Raw genomic sequence first — 20,861 nt, 5'->3', positions numbered from 1 at the left:
TAAATAAATATTTGAATTAAAATAATACTAATATTTCAAATAACTCATTAAGTTAATTGCTAATAATATTTGTACTAATGTTTTGTTTGCTAAATAAGTACCTATATATGTATATTTCTGCAGAGTAAGTTACTATTCGGTACTAGCAAAATTAAGTGTAAAGTTTTTGTGGAAAATTAAAATTAATTTTTTATGCACACAGTATAAAAAGTGTAACACATAGCGTATGAGTAACGTTATTCTTTTCAATTTTTTCCCTCGCCACTATGAGTAGTTTTGACTATAATTGGTATGCGCAGCGTATGAGTAACATTTTTATTAATATTTTCATTATTGTAGTAAAGTTATACTTCCATAACAGCAAAACAAATTATGTCTAAATTACGAATATAATCGAATTGTTGAACCAAATTAAATGCTGTGTTTAACATTTTAATATTGTCCCCAACTCTATGTGGAAATGAAATTGGCTTCCAACAAACCGAAATGATTGTTAATTGTTTTGACTTGGGAGAGAAATGACAAATTTTACAGTATTTTACGCACAATCAATTTCAATATAAATTGAACAAAGCACAACCCACATATGTGTGTTCATATGTAAATATGTATATAACAACAATAACTGAAGGCAAATATTATACATGAACTGAATTAACTTGACTTTTGAGTTTGTAAATATTGTGCAGAACATGCCTACATCCGTATGGCAATCCGATTGTACCCATAAAATTAACTGCGAAGTATTTCATACTTTCTCGATTCAAAAGGAATGTAACTTTTTGGATACCGTTTCAGTGTACACAGATGGTTTCAAAGTAACGGGTATATATCAATTTGCCTGCCATGCTTTTATGTTTGTACCAAAATGTAAGTGAATAACTGAAACACTACGTGTTTGTTACCTTTTTAGAATTGGCAACATATGCTGTACCATGAACTCGATGTGTGGTAAAAGCTACGGGAGTGAATGTGCTTTGATTGAATATTTTATTGATTACGGAAATTAGAGCAAATTCTTGTTTTTACTAGTATTGTATTTTGGAACACCTTTAGGAATATTTTCCATTTCATATGTAGGTGTATTTTTAGAAACGTTCAACAGTAACAACTGTCATTTTACAATTTAAATTTTACAAATACCATTTCTATGCAGGAGCACACAGCCATGATGTAGAATGCTTACAAGCAGATTGCTTGAGACTTTAGGAGGTATCTTCATGATTTCACGTTAATCAATTGAACCATTGTTGTGCTTAATTAAAATGCTAAACATGACTTTCCTTTAAAGGGGTGGAATTTTGATTCAAAATTAGACAAATTTTGATAAATTGCCTGAGAAAAGGGTTACGTTGCAGTGTAAAATTTACTTGACGTGCTTGCTGTGTTGAATGTTAAGTAATGAGTGTTTTCTTATTTTTTTTTTTTACTTCTTAGTACATTAAAGCTTTTCGTGTTTTATAGAAATTATGATTCAATTTAATTAAAACCCAGCACTTACAATTTCTTATTAATTACTGACTTACATGCAAGCTCAATAGCAAAAGTGTTTTTACTTCAGATAGTCATTTTGGGTGGTTTAGTCAATGACCTTTGTTATCACTTAAAAAATGAAATCAACTTTTGTTAAAATTTGCATTTAATGACCTTTCAAGCGCAAAGGTCATTAAATGCAAAAAATTATAAATGATTGCAGCGCATAATGAAAAATTATAAACTTTTACCATGAAAAAAAAAAATGAAGGTGAAAAATATAATCATTTTTTTCATTTGCGGTTTTTTACGCGAATAATGCTATTTGTGACAAAAAATATGCATATTTTTTTTTTTTAATCTTCATGATACTTCACTGCAGTAAACTTTTACTTCATTTGACATCATTGCGGCATTTGGAGCATGTATTTTCGGTTTATTTTAACAAAACAATAAAAAAAAAGATAGTTCTAAATACTGCAATGTATCTGATTCTTAGAAAATATCAATATTTTAAAGAATTTGCATTTTGTTTGTCGTCAAACTTTGCCAAATTTTATTTTCACATACACATATAGGAAATTCTTTACATACTCGTAAATATTGTACAGTACGGATATAAGTGCTTATAGCAATGCTGCTTTCACAGCAACGGGATATCACTGCAGTGATTTGGGCTTTCATCTAAACTATTTACCAGTGTGTATGGATAAAATTCTTTAGGGATTCACTGCAGTAAAAACAAACTAAAAATATTTAAAATGTTTTCCAATCGCAACGAAGCGATGTAGTCATACATTTAATATCTTGGGGTGATATTTGCTATGATCTAAATTTATTTCTTTGCATCAATGGTTTGAACTCCATTGAATACGATACAAAGCAATAAGATAGAGGAAAATTGTAAAATAGTAAAGAAAATAATTTTTGGTGATATGTTGTGTTTTGAGGTCACAAAGTATGTGGTTTTAGTTTGCAGATTTCTGGTTATCTGGCTCTTCAGCATTACGTAGTTGGTTAAATAGTAGAAAACCAAAAATGTGATTGTGGTTGCAGTTGAAGTAGAAGCGATCTTTACTATTTTTAATGTAATAACGCTATTGTGTTCTATGAATTTATGGATAAATAAAATTTTTCCTTTAATATTGTACTATAAATATTTTTTAAAGAGAAGATATTGACAAGATATTGTAACAAATTATTAATTAGAAATTGGTGATTGATTTATATTGGCTAAAAAATCGTATCCCTTGTTGATGACGGCTACAGATGGAAACCTCTGCAATGAAATAATTTTATTATTTGAAGCAATTTTCGAATCAAAATCCTTGTTGATATTCGTAGTACTCACTGATGCAATTAAATCTTAGAGTAACATGTAAACGAGAACTATGGATTAATAAAAATTACTTAACTTATTAGTACTAAGTACCTAACTTAACTATTTAATATATATATTCATTCATAAAATGAAAACGAAAATTCATGATTTTCGTTTTTTTATTAAATAGGTAAGAATGCCTACAGCATTTTAGTACCATCGTTCGTAGTCCAATGTGTTAAACGTGCATTAACAATAAAATATTCTATTGTTGACATTTATATACCTTATTAGGAATGGTTTCCGTTAACACATTAACCTGGAGTTAATTTTAACCGTTTAAGCATAACATATTTCTCTTAACATCTCTTATGTATCATCTATTCTCTCATTGGTTTCTGTTTTGTCTTTTTTTACAAAATTGAGACTGCATACCGCATCATAATATTGTTGTCGCAGAACTGATGAGTTCAACATTCCATGACTACAAACTTCCCATTTTTGACTTGTGTCTACTTCGATAAAATAGGATTCCAGCAGACTATCCAACTGGGATTATTTCCATCTCTTTCTGCCCATCATATTCATCCCTTGCGAATTTTCGTAAGCTTTGTGTTTGTGCCCTACGTTATAAGATATGATAGCGTTCATTTGATCACTGGTAGATATAAGGTATGAAGAGGTATATCGATCACGCATTAGCGTTCCGGAAAACTTGTGAAGTTTGTGAAGTTTAAATAGTGTCCGCATGGCGTCTGGATAGGATTTTTATTTGGTTGAATATATATTTACATATGGAATTATTAATTTGTTTCTTCGGGATATGTGTTTACAAAGCTTGAACAATTTTCTTTTTAGACACAACATTTATTTTACATATTTATCCATTAATTTGACAAATAAGGGGAGGCACTCAGTAATTTTCAAATCTTTGTCATCTACGTTATTTAAGCCACTTTTGGGTGAGACCTTCAAAATTTCTAAGTTTCACATCAATTTTTTTTCTCTAATTAGAAATTAACACTAAGTAGTTAATTTTTCTTATTTACGCAACACGAAAGGAAAGTGAATAATAAAGTTTATTAAAAAATATAATTTTCTTTATATTTTTTCAGTCTTTAGCTGTTTTTTCTGTTTGGTACTTATAAATTCAAGTCATTTAAAATATCTATCTACCATTTCTTGTCGTTTTAGAAAAATTTAGTGTCAAGTTATTCAGAAAGTTATGTGACCTTAACGACTCTTTATTTATTATTTCAAAAGTTGCTTCTGTGTATATATTGTTTCGTACGTTTAGTGTTTCTGATATAATTTTTCTGCCATTAATCCTTCACATCCCAACCAAAGCGACAAATTGTCTACTGTTTTGCGGATTTTAGTGAAAATAGTGATACATATGTTTAAGATATATGCAGTTCGTAAGCAAATTGCTTTGGTCATTCGTATATAAATTTAGTTATACATGAGTATAAGAAAATAAATATTTTCTTAATTTGAATCCATTTAATTTTATTGCTTATTATTTTATTTGACCTTATACTGGTCGTTTACTTTCCTTAGTTGATTTTAAACTCGAACACAAACAAAGGTAAATGTTAAGTTCTAACATGGTTATATTTCCAAACCAATTATTTGCGTTGAATATTAGATATTGTAAAATAAAATAAAAAGTCTATAGTTTTTACATCATACATTGATTTAATGTATAATAAGGATAATATTAAAATCTTTTCATTTAAGACCAGCAATTTGAAAACTGTCTTTTGTTCACAATTTGCTGAGCTTCTGTCTTTAGTATTTGATCAGCCAATTTTTCTACGCTTAACCTTTGGATTTAAGCCAAATTGGAATTCGTGAAATATTCACATATAATATTTTTTTTGTACTTTCTTCTACTTGGATTTTAATATTCTTTTAAATCCTTAAAAAAAATATTAAATTTCATGCACGTAGAAAATGTATGAGAAGTGTGTGTAGGTTTGCTTGCACGTGCCTGTCAATCCTTACATATATATAAAAAGCCATTGCGTATTGAGTGTAGGTTAAACATGAGAAAAACCCAGTTACTAAGACTTCATTTGCCTGTTTTACAATGGAAAATGGAAAAAAATTGAAACCACTCGGAGTAAAAAAGTATCTACAGTTGTATATTTTCACTTGCACTTTGCGGTATTCCAAATACGTACGCTATAAGAGTGGAAACCTGCCAACAGAATTTATTGAAGCCAAGAGGATGGAATAAATGAAATATGCGTTGGCATCAATGTGGGTTATATCCATGTGTAAGTACAAGATTCCCATAGTTTTGCATGTGCATTAGTTACTCAAGTAAAAGAAGTTGCAATTTTCTGCGAATGTGAATGTTTATTGGTTGTGTCATGTGCACTTAAGAGCGTAAGTTGGGAATTAACGGAAAATATATTTGATTCACGATTTTAAAATATAATTCTGAAAAATACTCTTAAGTGCTAAAAGGAATTGCTTTAAAACTATTCAAGCTTATGGTAATATCAACGAAGTAGTGCAATTTATTATAAAGCAATAAAATCAGTTACATATAATATTTCAAAATATATTGGTGAAATGTATTTTTTAAATATGTAAAATATTTTTTAAAAATTAAAAAAAGAAATTCAAATAAAGTGGAAAAATATGTTTGCAATAAACAGAAAAAAACCCATTTAAAATAGAGAAATTATTAACTACAACACATATTTTATCAAATTATTTGATATTATCGGATTCATATATATTAGCTGAATTATTTAGATTTTTAAAGAATTCAAAACATTTTTCTCATATTTTAAAAAAATTTTTTCTTTTACAAAAGAACTTTCTCCCATATGTATCGAATGGAAACGTAAATGACAACTAAATTAGAAGGGTTCGAACATTAATGAAAACAACAACAAAAACTTGATTATTTTATCGAAATTTGGCTGACCATACAACGCTGTTTCAAGTATTGCCATGTACTCATCATCAGCGATTTTAGGAAATAATTAAATTTTTATTTAAATAATTTATAGTCCGTATATAATTTGGTTTGCAAGTGCGAGGCTTAGAATTCGTGTCTGTCAAAGTAGAAAAAGAGTCCTATTATAGCAGTTTCACTGTTAATTATACAAAGCACCTTAAAGCTGTGTGAAGAAAGTCCAAAACTAAATCTAGAGAAGAATTCTTAATCTGTTCTGGCGACAGAAGTTCCATATGAAACAAATCTCTTCTCTGCGTTATATTTATATATTAATTTATATATCTGTTTCAAACTATATGTTCTTAAATCTGTAGTTTTGTATAATTTTCGTATAGCATTGATATTATTATGTATATTTTCAGTGAGTTGTTTTCAAGGACTTTAAGTTCTCTTGATATGCAATTACTTAAAGCGCTCAAACTCAAGCTTAAACATAATATCTACTATTTCATTCCTTCCATGGTGTGCATTACGCAGCTCAGCTACGTAATTACACTTTCATTAAATTATAGAAAACTTTTAAAGCCACAAAATATTAGCCGCAGCACATAATAAAAGCATCCTCAACACAAAACACAATAAGCGAAGGACAAACGTTCCCTCGTTATGGTGCTCTGGCGTTCTATGAATGAAATCACACCTGTGCGGAGTGTCCTTGTTTCCTTGGCCATTAGGTAAATTTAGATGATTTTTTATTTTTACTTTCTACTGCTTTTGGCTACATGTGAAACATAAATCTTTGCCCACAATTACACGCATTGGAATTATTTATTTTGCTATTACATGTTTTATTGCCATTATTTATTGTTGCTTTTTATTCACGCATTTTTCTTTTTGGTTGTATTCAAAACATTTATATTATATTAAAGGAAAGAATAAAGGAAGAAATTTGCTTTCAACAAATATATTATTTAGTAATAATGTATAGTGATTTATACTAGAATGTGAATTTTGTAAATTTCTATTATAATTAATTCAGGAAAATTGATGCGTAATAGTAATAGCAAACAAATAATTAAATATCTCATTTACAATACTGATACTCACTGTAAATTATTAAAGAATATATTAAAATATTTTATTTATTTTTCTGGTGAGAAACTGAATAAATTTTCACCAGATAAAATAGTTAGAATCATCAAATCAAGTATCTATAAAGTTCCTCAAATGGTTTTTCTAAGCTATTATCAGAAGTTGATTTAGTATTTTCCGTACCTCCTCAAAATCGCATTAAATGGTAAAATCTTAAAAATCATTTTAATAACTATCTTAATTTTAGAACTATCTTAACAACTATTTATTATTTTTGTTAACATACTCAAAATATGCAAAGCGTTCAAAGTAGTTTTTATTATGTATTAAAATTAAAATGACATTAAAAATTTTTTAATCTTTTATAACTTCTTTTATTGCCTTTGCGGTAATAAAGATTTGTTTTTATTATATATAAAATTTTAAACAATAAAGTTTTCTTTTATACAAAATTTGCAGACTTTAAGTGTTAAATATTGTAGTTAAGTGTTTGGTAGTAAAATATTTTATTCTAAAATGCTTATTTCGGGACTTTATTATAGTCGAGTGACAAAATTTTTATAGCACAATTTATTTTATGTGCAATTATTAACATAAATAAATATTAATATTAAGTTTATGCTAAAGTTCCAAACTAATGAAGCAACAAAATTTAAACTACCCAATCACTCATAAATTTCTATACCATTAATCCTTATTCTTGTTGCATTTCGTCCTTTGCTTCTTGAAGTTTTATTTCTTCTGCTGCTGACGTTTGTCATTCTCCCTTAGTTTCAGAAAAGTGGGAAAAGGCTTGTTGATGCAATTGCAATTTTCTGGTGGATTATTTATCACCTTCATCGATCTTTGCTCGTTGCAAGTGTCCTTACTGTGCTGTTACGAATGATTGACAGTTGATATATCCTGTGCCTTGAATTCGAGCATCATATCTCTTACTGATGCAATATTGTGGCATCAATGAACGAAGGAAGCAGTGGTTGTAATAAATTACTTTTGCTTGGTTAAATTATAAGAAAATTAATTTAAATTCAGATATATAAGTGAAATGTGTATTAAGCATTTACATAAAATTTCCTATAATAAATTGTTCAAACATAATTTTGATTTCAAATTGTTGGTTTTATGGATCTGTGTTGGTTTTTACAGCAATATCAAGATCTGTTAAAAATTTAATTTGTCTGTTTGTAAGCTGTAATGTGTATGTTAATAACATTGCATACGAGTCTCAATATGCTTGACATGAAATGATATGTGCGAGTAATGGCTTTATGCACACATTATGCTATTTGCATAATTATTGTTCTTCTAATGGCTGAAACAATTTCTTGAAAGGAAACATTATTATTATGACTGTATCAAGCGTTAATGTATATATCTGTTAACTACAATATGCAAAATTACTGTAATATATAATCTGCTAAAGTAGCATGTACATTACAAAATTCATATATTATGTTATGTTTGAATGATAGCGTAAATTATAAATGAAAATTTAATTTTTTTAAATAATAACAATTTTATTCCACAGAGGACATTATGTATAATTTTTAGTATAATATTTTATATTACATTGTATTACACTATATTATATAAAATTATATTCTATTAGATTATATTAAAAATATCATTTTCATAATAAGTATTTTATTTATTTATAATGGAATTTCTTTTCAAAATATATTGGTATTGCAATTTGGATTTTAACAAGGTATATAATTAGAGCATCGAAACAGACAATTTTTTATTTCTGGTTTCGTTACGGTTCCTACAAAATATATTTATCTATTCGAATCGGGTTATAATAAATGAATAGGAGTAATGATTTCATTAGTTTTCAGTTCAGTTTTTCCTAATATTTTTTTTTATAAGAAAATTAAAACTAAAAAATAAACTTGATTAACAAACCATTGAACTTTACAGCGCTGAGCCGATATATATATATATATATATATATTTTATCGGTTTGGTTCCGGTTATTTGTTCCGACAAGTATAATGGTTTTTTCGATTTTCACTTCAGTTTTATAAGAAAACTATAACTACGGAATAACTTTCGAGACTAAAAATCTTTTAAACTTTGCAACGCTAAACCGATATAAACCAATATATTTTTTCGGTTCGGTTCCGATTTTCGCTTCGGCAATAATATCCATTTTTTTTTTTGGTTCGAAGTTGTGTTTTAAACGCCCGAGTTTGTTTTGCACACTATATGATTTCATACTATATACTAATACTAATATCAGAGACTATATTTTAAATCAAAACATAATTATGAGTTATAACAATCATATCTTTGGACCCCATTCCTCGACTCTGAAGTACTTCCCATTGTAAGACTTTAGTTTACTTTGCTTTAAGTTCTTCATTATAATGATGTCTTCGTACTATTCCCAGATAAAAAGATTCATATTTTATGTGCCTTAATCATATATCCCGGCATATTAAAAAAAATAATTTCGTTTAAAAAAGCAATTTAGTATTTATTATATATTGTCGTATGCATAAGTTTTTTGTTACATTTTTATTGGATCATTCATTGATGTCAGCAAAAAGTCAAGACATCATCAAGTATATCCTGCGGAAACAGTTACATTGCTGAGGCTGTATAAAATATAAAAATGCGCAAACAAACATACTGCGAGTTAAAAATAAAAATATCGCCATATATTTCACATCAGATACATATGCAGACATATACGAGCTACGAGATACATGTGTACGATTGCTGATGGAAAAATGTGGGTTTAAAAATGTTGCTTGCAATTGAATTCTTTTGTTGGTCAAAATCAACAACCAGTGCAATCGTGCCATTTTGAGATGTTGCATTTTTAATGTGGCAGAATTTCTTGTAAAATGAAGGCCAAGAAAAATATTCTGAAAGAAATACGAAATACCAAAAAGGATATTCACTACGATTATAGATGTAGTGTAGCTAGTATGGAGCGTAAAAAATACTATAAATAAACCAGTAAAAGGACATTGATGCATTTGCATGAAGTCAAAGGATAAAGGATAAATAAATGCATTCAATCAAAGTATATTTTTTTCATGTTCAAAGCAAAAAATGTCGGAAAGCATGCACAAGTAATTGTGGGATGTTGGCAATGCCGAAAGGCTACAGTGCTCGGATTTGATTTCTTAGAATTGCTTTAGTTGTTTGTTGTCAGAAGCAGTTGAGGAGCAGTTGCATTAGCTGCTAGGAATTTGTGTGCTCGTTTGTTAGAACAGTAGTCTATGTGCTTACGTCCTTTGTTCAAGTTAACTTGTTAGCAGCCATTTAGTGTATGAAAAACAAACTGCAAAATTGCACATTTTTATGACTATTTGTCCGTTTTGCTTTCTGTCTTTATGCCATTTTTATGTTATGTTGTCTTTATGTTAGTTAGTGTTGATACAAATGATTCTCTGCATTCTGCATAAGTACAGCGGGATTACTTGGAATACACGTCATCCGTCACAAAAAGAAATGCTATAAAAAATTATAGACTACTAAATCTAATGATGGAGTTAGCTTTAGAGGGCCAATGAACGCATTCAAGCTAAAGCAGACAATCGTAATGACAACAATTACTTTAATAACTACTCTTCCATTTGATATGCACTTTGCGTTTTAGTGGGTATAAGCACTTGCTGGCGACGTTTATAATTTCAGAATAAAATAGAAATACACATTGAGTCAACAATTGTAAATACATCGAAAGGGTGGTTGCATACATTTTACTAGAATATCTAAAACTTTTAGTATTGGTAATAGCTGAGCAGAAGTGACTTTTATTGTAAGAGTGTTCGCTTCTATTGAAGCGCTACCATTGAAGTTGTAGTGTGAACCGGAAAGTAATTATAGAAAATATGTATGCAATTTCGTTACGTTTTTGTTGACGTACAGATGTAGTATTTAGGTCATTTACTCACGACTTGTCAATTATGTAGTTAATGATACAATCAATCGTATTTAAATAAATTGTTTTCTGAAAACTAATAGAGTGGAACATGCGAGCCATTGCTCATTTAGGTAAAGGATTATTATAGACTGTAAACTGTTGAACATTTATCAATTTTGTAAATTTATTTGAAAATTTTTTGAATGAAATTCATTGATTTAATAATACAATTATTTTTATATTTATTTTATTTATCATCTACTATAACACTTTTTTTTAACATTTATGGGGTATTTGAAAACATTCGAAGGATTCATTTATTAATTTTGAAATGGAGTATATATTTAATTTTACACACACTTAATAGATCATACAATATACTTTTATATTTCTGTAGCCGAAAGAGTTCTCATTTGGCCGAAATAAACTTACTTACTTACTTAGTTGGTCATTAGAGACGTGAGTCGTACTTGGGTGCATCCAAGTAGGATTAAGTAGGTGACGGAGAATGAGGTAGTCTCCGTCAGCCAACCTAATCAGTGGCTTGCAGTTGTAAGTTGATAGTACCATATGCCTTCAAGTCGTTGGCCACTTGGTCTTGCCACTTTAGATGCAGTCATTTTTTACTGCTCTTTCAACCAGTGGATACCTTCTCGAACTCCATTTTAACCGGAGCGCTTTTTTTTGTACGCTCTGTACCGGGACATTAACATAGAAATTTAAAGCGGCTTCGCTGGCTTGGTGATATCGTGCGAATAAAAAAAAGTGTTTCGGCTAGAAAGGTTCCATTTAATTTGATACTTGTTGCTAACGTGTAAGGGACCATAGACATTCCATAGATTTTTGTTTCAAATGCTCCTAACAATTTCTCATCACTGTTGGTTACTGTCAAAGCTTCAAGACTATATACTTTATAGAAAAACAGGCATGACAACAGACTTGTAGACAGTAATTTTTGATTGTTCAGAAAAATAAAAAAAAATAATTCAAAGAAATTACAGTTAAAGAGTTGCATTTTAGATTTACAAAAATGTTTAAAACGTTTATGCTATGTATTAAATACTGTAGAGAAGAGGGAGAAACTGCATACCATGTGCTTGGGGAGTGCCCAGCACTGATGAACAAGCTAATCATTAGGGTTCAAGACTAGGAAAGATAGGCTTTATACTGTCTTTCATCAACACGACACTTATATCTTCCATCTTGACATTAATGACTGATTACAAAAAAAATTATTAAAAATTATTTTGAAAATAAATTGTTAAATAAAATGCTTTATAATTTTGATCTAATGAAAATGTGTATCAAACAAATTTTTTTGATTAACTTTATTATTATTTGTTTTTTTAACAATAATATGATACGAGTGTATAACTTATATTATTTTCTTTTATTTCAGTTACAGAAAAGGAAATAAGACAATGGTAAGTAACTAGTGCTTAGTAGATCTTTCCAATAATTAATTTATATTCTTTTGAATTTGCTTCTAATTTCATTATTATATCAAAAGTTTCATTTAGAAATCTACATAATATTACATTTAATTAATATTTTCGTAATTTTTTTAAACAAGGCATAAAGGATTTCTCAAAGACTGTCCGAATGGCTTGCTAACAGAGCAAGTAAGTATTATTTTGACTAACAAAAATTACAATTAAATCGTTTTTAATGACTTATTTTTAACTATTCTTTTTTTCTATATTTCTCTTTTTATTTTTTTTAATCAACGAAACCACAAACAAACCAAAATGTTAATGTCAACAATTAAACACGTGTGGCACGCTATCATAAAAATAATGAAATGTCAATTTCCGAAATAAAAATATTATTGAAAATTAAATTACAATTTATTTTTAACAATTTTTGTGCGAATAAAAATAAAAATCCTTTGGAATTATTAAAATTGTCGACGCTTTGGCGCTTATACAAAATTTATGTTGTTATTCGCACATTCTGCAATGTGGCAACGCTTCGCTCTCACTTGTCAACTGTACACAATAAAATATTTTACAACTAATGCTACACTAATAACAACAATAATCAAACAACAAAAATAAAAACAACAAACCATTAACAACAATGTGTACATAATGTGACATTTGATCAAATGAAATATTCTGCTGCCGACGACGCCATTTTCTAATGTGAATGTCACTGCCGTTACTATTTTTGCTGCCTCATATATGCTATTGTGCTATGTTGTTGCCTTGCTGCGGTGCTTGCTGCTGCCTTTGTGGTTGTGGTTTAACAAATATCAACGAAACTCAAAAACCCATATACAAATGCATATATTTCACCGCACACTTACAAACATCTACATCTACATGTACATGTACATGAATTTATGTGCAATTTAATGCTTATCATGTATTCATACGTACGCCGTATATTACGATTGTTTGCTGGCTTGTTTACCGTTCATATGTATGCGTGTGTGTTTGTCTGCACGCGGGTGTACTCTCCTTAGGGTTTTATTAAAATCTACAAACAATTCTTTCCACAAGGAGATCCCAGCAAATTTGCGTCGCTTGTGTTTCGCGTTTTCGACGAGAATAACGTAAGTATGAATGTACTCGTATAAATATGAATAAATAAATGCCCAACTTAGTTTATACGATTTGAAGGGGTTTTGAGGGATTTGACTTGAGCGCGAGTCAAATTAAGTTAGTTTGAAATTAAGTAGCGTAACCGCCCATATGTGTACTTTAAATAAAGTTAAATAATGCATAAGCAAATTTAAATTAATTTTGTGCTGCAGTGCGTTATTATTGGTTGGTTTGGTGTTCTAATGAAATTTTTGGCTAAGACACAAGGAAATTTAATTATCAAATAATTTAACAAATTTCGTAGTGAAATACGAATGCATTTGATCAAATGCAATTTTAATCAAATGAAAATTAAGCTGATTAGTGCTCTTGAAGAAATAGGTACTTTATTAACAATTTATCAGACTCTTCTTTGGTGAGACCGAAAGATCTATTAATTTATCTTAATTTAATAGAATGGATTTAGATTTTGGCTTGATGCGACAGAAAAACGGTGGCAAATCATTAATTGCAGTCAGTGGAAAGTTACATGCATAGCTCCTACTGCAACCAACCAACCAACCAACCAAACTGAATATGAACGTAAAGGACGGTATTGCTTTAATATTGACAATTCTGATTTCTTTAGTGACAAAAAAAATTATAGACACTAGGAACACTATTGATTCATTAAAGGATTACTGTAAAACTACTCGGCATAGATATTGTTTTTATTTGGTATTATACATTGAACACACTTGAGTTGGCTAGTTTCGAAAATTTTAACATTACCAAAAATTTTCTAGGGCATTAGTTCTAGAAGAAGTTAGAACCTTTGCTGCAATCTTAACCATGATTTCGTTAAGATACACCAAGAAGGCCGGAAAAGGTTAGTAGAGGTTCTTTGATGGAATATGACACTAAAATGTTTGAAGAATATTGGACTGTATTGAAACTGAATAATATAATAATATGTTTGCTACTTTAAGAAGCTATAAGCTTTGCTGCTATCTCAGCCTTTGATTTATTTAATATACATAGAAGGCTTGAAAGAAGGTTGTTAGATGGGACATGATCCTTAAGAAGCTATAAGCTTTGCTACCATTTGAACTCTTGATTTTGTTAATGTAGGTATATCAAGAAGACTTGAAAGGCTGTGTCGTGGATAAGAATAGATAAGAATGGATAAGAATAGGGAAAGCGTAGCAAATTTCTTTGCTATTAAGTTTTCATTGTATTTACTTGTATTAGGTTTTTCAATATTTTATTAAATTTTTAATTAATTACATAGTTGTTTTCAATTTTTTTTCTTCAAATAATTTTTAGTGTTTATGTGTCATTGTAGAAAGTCTGTTACTTTAAAGTGATGTTTTTTTGTTTTAAAATCAAACTCATATTTAATTAATTAATAATTAATTAAATTGCTCGAAAGGAAGGGCTATTTTTGATTACATTAGTAATTTTTAAAAATGTTTATTTTATTAAACAGTCCTGACATATATTCTGCGTACGTATTTTAGCCTCAGTGTTGCTAGAATTAAGGTCGCTACACTGCTGTTAGTTTTAATCTATGTTTAAAAGAATGTAACTTCTTTGTATGTAAAAGAAAAATGTAAAAAATCATGTATTTAAACGCCAATTCTTAGTTTATTCAAAATTTTTTAATTACTTTCCTAATACTAAAGCTAAAAATAATTCATTTCTGTTTTTCATTCCGTTTTTTGTGAATATGTACTCTTTTCTGTTAATGTGCCTAAGATTAAGTTGATTATTTCTTAATTACTTAATTAAGTTATATTATAGTAATTAACAATTTACTGAAGTTTTTTCCAACCAGCATAACTGACACAATCAATAAAAAGTAACAATTAGCACAGAGTTATTTGGAGCTACTTCTCGTTTCCGACTTACTTACTGAACCTTATGAAAATAAATCAATTCCTATGAGCACTCAACCCAGAGTGAATTAATCGTTATTAGATTGCATAGTTTAGTCTGCTTAAGTAAAGCGTTTCGTCTCGTCTCGTCTCATCGCATCGCGTAAATGTTTGAGCTAATAAACTTTTCTCTCAGTTGTCCTGTTCCGTTTGCTACTTTGGCGGTTCAGTGTTTGATTTATTGACTAATTTCGTTCAAAACTAATTACAAAACTTTGAGGTTATATTTTCAGAAATGTCTCGCAATAATTTTTCTAGCTACTTTCTTTCCAATTGTTTATCTAGCAATAGGTTTTGTCTTTTTAATTTTTTTTTTTCTAACTACTCTGATTTTAATGGTTTTTCTGTTTTCTGTGTTTTTAGGATGGTTCAATAGAATTTGAAGAATTTATACGGGCTTTGTCGGTAACATCGAAAGGAAATTTGGATGAGAAATTACAATGTAAGTTGTGGAGAAATCATAGAAGACACAAAGAAAACAAAATGAAAAAGAAAAAAAAAAAAGAAAATCAAATAAAATTGTACAATAAAACATGTCCGCCAAAGAAAAATTTATGTTGTTCTTTTTAACATTTTTATTGGTATTTGTAATTGTTTATGTATTAAAGATTTATCGCTTTATTTCTTGTGTTGTTGGCTATTTGCTTTATTTTGTTATTTTCGTAGAAGAAAAATGATTTATGTTTGAGGTTATGTATCCATAAATGCAGAAGTATGCATAATTGGCGTGTCTTTTATACCCGAATATCATTCCACTTTACGACCGACTAATATCACTTTTATGCGTATTTTTTGCTACATAAATTTTATTACATATTTTTTTTTTGTGTGCTAAATTCTTTTAATAATGCAAATAAAAGCATTAAGTTTAAATGTTTCAAAACAAAATAAATCTTTTGGAATTATTTATAAATATTCAGAATAAATTATATATTTATGTATGTTTGGTTGTAATTCAGTTGCTATAAACTAATGCATATTGTAAGTATTATTAAAAGCGCCAAATTTTATTTTAAAGTGCATGAAATTGTTAATAATAATATAATAATAAATTATAAGTAATAATTGTAATTTAATTACATTTTTGTATATTTAAGGATATATAAAACAAAAAATTAAATTGATATTAATATTTACAAAAAAAAAAAAAACAAAAATAAAGAAATTATAAATATAAAAAAAATATATATAATAAATTATCAAACCAATCAATAGAATCTTTCAAGCAATCATTTCGTTTATTCTCCCCTTTTCAAAATTGACTCTAATATTTCTTTGGTTAAATTTGCATTTTTAATATAAATTTAATGTATTCCGTGCTATTAATCATTTACAGGGGCATTCAGATTATACGATGTGGACAACGATGGCTACATAACAAGAGAGGAAATGTACAACATTGTTGATGCAATTTATCAGATGGTGGTAAGTGTAGTACAATATGCTTTTGTTGCTCTTTAAATAATAAATTATATTAATGTAGTAGAAGAAATTATAGATGAGGTTAATGAAGTGTTTCTTAAAAATAAGCAAATGTACAGATAACTAATAACATTATAATTTGGAATGTTTCAAGTCATCTTCAAAAAAGTGAAAATAATTTATCAAATATATTTAGACTTTTCTCCATCTTATTTATTAATTTTTATTTGTCTATTTAGTTAATAATTGATTCTAAAAATATTTTATAAAATAGTTTAATTTTTATTATGATGTCAGAAATTATTGCTATTAATTTAGAGTGCATTTACAATAAGTCTACATTTTAATATGGAATATTAATTGAAATTAGCCAGACATATTTAATAACTATACTTGGTTATTAAATATTAAATAAAAATATTGAGCTTTTAAATAACTATTGGATTCAGGCTGAAGTTTCAGTCTTCGATTTCCATACCAATTCATTGAGAAGAGTGCACATATTTATATTCCTGGATATTTATACTGATGGTAAGTTATACTTCGCGATTTTGAAGCGTTTCAGCACTAGTTTAGAATAAACTCTTATAGAATATACTGTTGACAGTACTCGTCATAGGCACAGTTTTTTTGAATTAAAAGGAAAAAACATCTTCCAGAATATGGAAATACTATTGTAGAAGGATTGAAAGCAACAGATGTTGTGACCATTTACTATAACATTAAATACCGTGAATACAGTGATTTGTGAAACCGTGGTTCGAAACCCTACAATTCGTATATATGCCGAACTATGATAGCTGATCATTCACTATTGTATGAGATACACAAAAGATATGTAATACAATGAAAGAAACGTTCGAAATCCTGCAATTCGTATATATCCCGCACTACGATAGTTGACCATTCACTGTAGCATTAGATACATCACAGATTTGTAATGCAGTAAACAAGAAGTTCAAGACGAACCTGTAGTTCGCATGTATGTAATTATGGTACGTCAACATTCACTTTTCTATTCCGTTAGATACTTCGCCATTAGGTACTTTTGTAAGGCATTCGAAACCTTATTATTCACATTTATCTCTAATTACAACTATCTTTTCACCTGTTATTCTATTAGTTTGTTTGCCTGATATTAACTATTTACTAGCTAACTTACAAAGCTCATAAATTAAAATATTTAATAAAACCTTCTTATCATTCCAAACAGTTGCAATTTCTATAAAAATGTAATTGTGCAACGATAATTCTAAGTGCCTGACTAAGACACTGATCTAAAATCGGTCTATGTTTCTAATATATATTCTATATGATTTAACCTCAAAACGAAATTTAAAAATATAGCTGAAAAAAGTAACTTGTTGAAAATTTATGATTCACAAAGAGATGTTTCTTCTCATTAAGACGGAGATAAAATTGTTGACAGGTTGCTTGGCTGCATATCTTAGCCTTCGTTCTTATCTTAACAAGATTAGTCCGCTTAAAGCCTAAAATTGTTATTTCGGCTTAAAAGAGCATGAGACTCATTTTATTTAACCTCAGCATATTGGTAGTTGTTAAATAGACGTAAAAGATCTGTCATTTTAACGACATAAGAAATTGTTACGAGTTTCTTTATCCTTAGTACAGTGCAGTGCAAATAAAGCTTTATCTTCAGTAAATTCAGTAAAATCCATGCTATTATTATATGGTAGAAAACAATTTGCTCTGAAACAAAATTAGAAAATGTCAGTTATACACATAAATTTCTTTACTATTTTAGTAAGAAAGTCCCAAGTGTTTCTACGCTGGAGATTGTCTTTAGATTTTATATTATCCTTTAGTAATACCTATAATATTAAAACTATATTATATTTAATAGTATAGTAATAAATATTGTTATATACTTAGATAATAAACCTATTTATTTTTAGGTTTATACAAATAGTTTTTCAAAACTATCTCTATCATTTTTATAGTAGTATCTAAACTAATTATAATCACTATTTATATAGTTATTAAAGTTTGTTTTATATATTATATATATTTGAAGACCCTAGTAGTAATTACTTTAAATTTCTATACATTTATTTCTAGGGTCAGCAACCGCAAGCGGAAGATGAGAATACGCCACAGAAGAGAGTGGATAAAATATTTGATCAAATGGATAAGAATCACGATGGTAAATTAACATTAGAAGAATTTCGTGAGGGTAGTAAAGCTGATCCACGTATAGTTCAGGCGTTAAGTTTAGGTGGTGGTTAAAACATCACAATGATTACCTTAAATCTTTTAAACTCACTTAAATAATAAATTTTTCCAAAGCAATAATTTTCTTCTTATATTTTTAACTAAAAAGCTTTAGGATACACTTAAATTGAAATTTACTCAATTATTTAAAGAAATCTTTCTCTAAAAGATTGTCAAGGAAGATATATTCGAGAGCAACGTTAAGCATTGTTATATATACTCTTTTAAAAAGATATTTGATATTGATTCTAGATTTTAAAAGCACAAGTATAAAGTGAGTTTGGGAAAATGTTTTGTGAAAATCAAATCTTTTCTAAATCATATTCAAACTGATTAAAATCAATTTAATGATAAATAAGATAATAATTTTTAAATAAAGGAAGTTAAGCTTTAGTCTTAAATAAATAAAAATGTTCATAGCAATTAAAAATAAATCAATTAAACAAACAAGAAAAAAAAAGAAATACACCAATATTTAAGCGAGAATATATTATATATATATATAAATATATAAAATTAAAATTTTACGAAAAGCCTTTAATAATAATAAATTTAATAGAATCAATATGTATCCGTAGTTTAAAAAATATTTGATATTAGCACAATTAGCCTTATTGTTAGCATAGCATGATTTAGCGTGAGTATAGATAATTGAAAAATAAACAATATTTAAGAAATATCTAAATCAGTTGAACTTCTTCCGCAAACGCTACATTTTTTAAGAAAACTGTAAATCAATCCATCATACTGATTTAATTTCTATTCTATATGCGTTTCAGCTTTATTATCATTTGCTTCGATAAATAAAAAGTATCTATGCTAATTATAATAATTTATAAGAAATGATATATATACATATATATAGACTATAATGTAAGCAAATTGAGAGAAAAACTTGCACCCTTAATAAATATCCTCTTACCACTTCAAACCTTTGAACGCAAATATATTTGCTAGAAGATTAAGGTTAAGATTTATGAGATCTTAAAGGACATAACACATTTTATATACTAAAAAAAAAATCAGAAGAAAAAATCAAACATAAACATAAACCTCACTGAAATTCTTCAGAAATATTAAATTTATATTTACAGAAATAATTGTAAAAATTGAATAACCAATAAAAAGCTGTTAAAACAATATCTTACATAAATATTTACAACAATAATAATTTTTTTTTTTATTTTTGGATTCTTTGGATTATGTGAACAAAATCCATTTAATATATTTAAAGCAACTAAATGAGCACAAATATTTTTTAATTTTTCAAATTTTATGCTAAAAGTATGTAAATACTAGAAAAACATAAATAAAACTTTATATATTAAAAGAAAAAAAATATTTATATTGAATATAAAAATAAATCTTCTAAACAAGTTAATTAAAAAAACTATATATATACATATGTATTTAAAATGAAATTCAAATAAAATTTTGAATTAGGAATTTGTTAATAATTTTTTAGTAAAATAAATATATTGCAGCAATTAAAGTCAATTCTTAAAATTATTTAAAAAAATAATAAAAATTGAATATAAAACAATTCCGATAATTAGCATAAGCAATTGTTTCAAAAGCAATATTTTAATCTTATATACATTAAAAAAACAATATGAATGATGATAATCTGTATTAAATATTATAATTATAAGAAATTGAATAAATGAAACTTTGCAAAAATTTAGTGATAAATATAAGCAAATATGATGAAATATGTTTATTTAATTAAATATTTAAAAATAATAAGGTTTAAATAAAAAAGAAAAGGGAAAAGTTTTTAATAATATGTACGTTTTTTTTTCATTAATTCATTATGAATTTTATTTTTTAAATTTTGATTAATATTTTATAATAATAATTTTCTTGTTATACTTTTAAATAATTTTAATAAAATATTAAAAATTAATGGCATTTTATTTATTTTTGTGAGTTTGTAGAATTAAACATAAAACTATGAAAAAAGAACTTAGCTCTGAGATGACTTTTCAAGATACCATGGTACATTAGGACGTACGGCATCCTCAAGAACCTCAAGATTGATCCGTTAAAAAAATATATAAAG

The 20,861-nt window shown here is 27.6% G+C and overlaps 1 protein-coding gene across 1 annotated transcript; it reads left to right on the top strand.

The window, feature by feature from the left end:
* Positions 1 to 692: 692 nt before the first annotated feature.
* LOC119667033 (frequenin-1-like) lies at positions 693 to 19,078 on the top strand. The gene is made up of 7 exons (XM_038076313.1): positions 693 to 870; positions 12,083 to 12,107; positions 12,257 to 12,305; positions 13,151 to 13,240; positions 15,509 to 15,587; positions 16,482 to 16,570; positions 18,647 to 19,078. Exons 1-7 carry the CDS (start codon positions 693 to 695, stop codon positions 18,812 to 18,814), a joined length of 678 nt encoding a protein of 225 aa, XP_037932241.1. The 3' UTR covers positions 18,815 to 19,078.
* The last annotated feature ends 1,783 nt before the right edge of the window (positions 19,079 to 20,861 follow it).

The sequence above is a fragment of the Teleopsis dalmanni genome, chromosome 1, assembly GCF_002237135.1.
Source record: "Teleopsis dalmanni isolate 2A chromosome 1, ASM223713v2, whole genome shotgun sequence".
Classification (NCBI taxonomy): Eukaryota; Metazoa; Arthropoda; class Insecta; order Diptera; family Diopsidae; genus Teleopsis; species Teleopsis dalmanni.
Note: the sequence above shows the minus strand (reverse complement) of the source record. Positions and strands in the feature narration are given on the sequence as shown.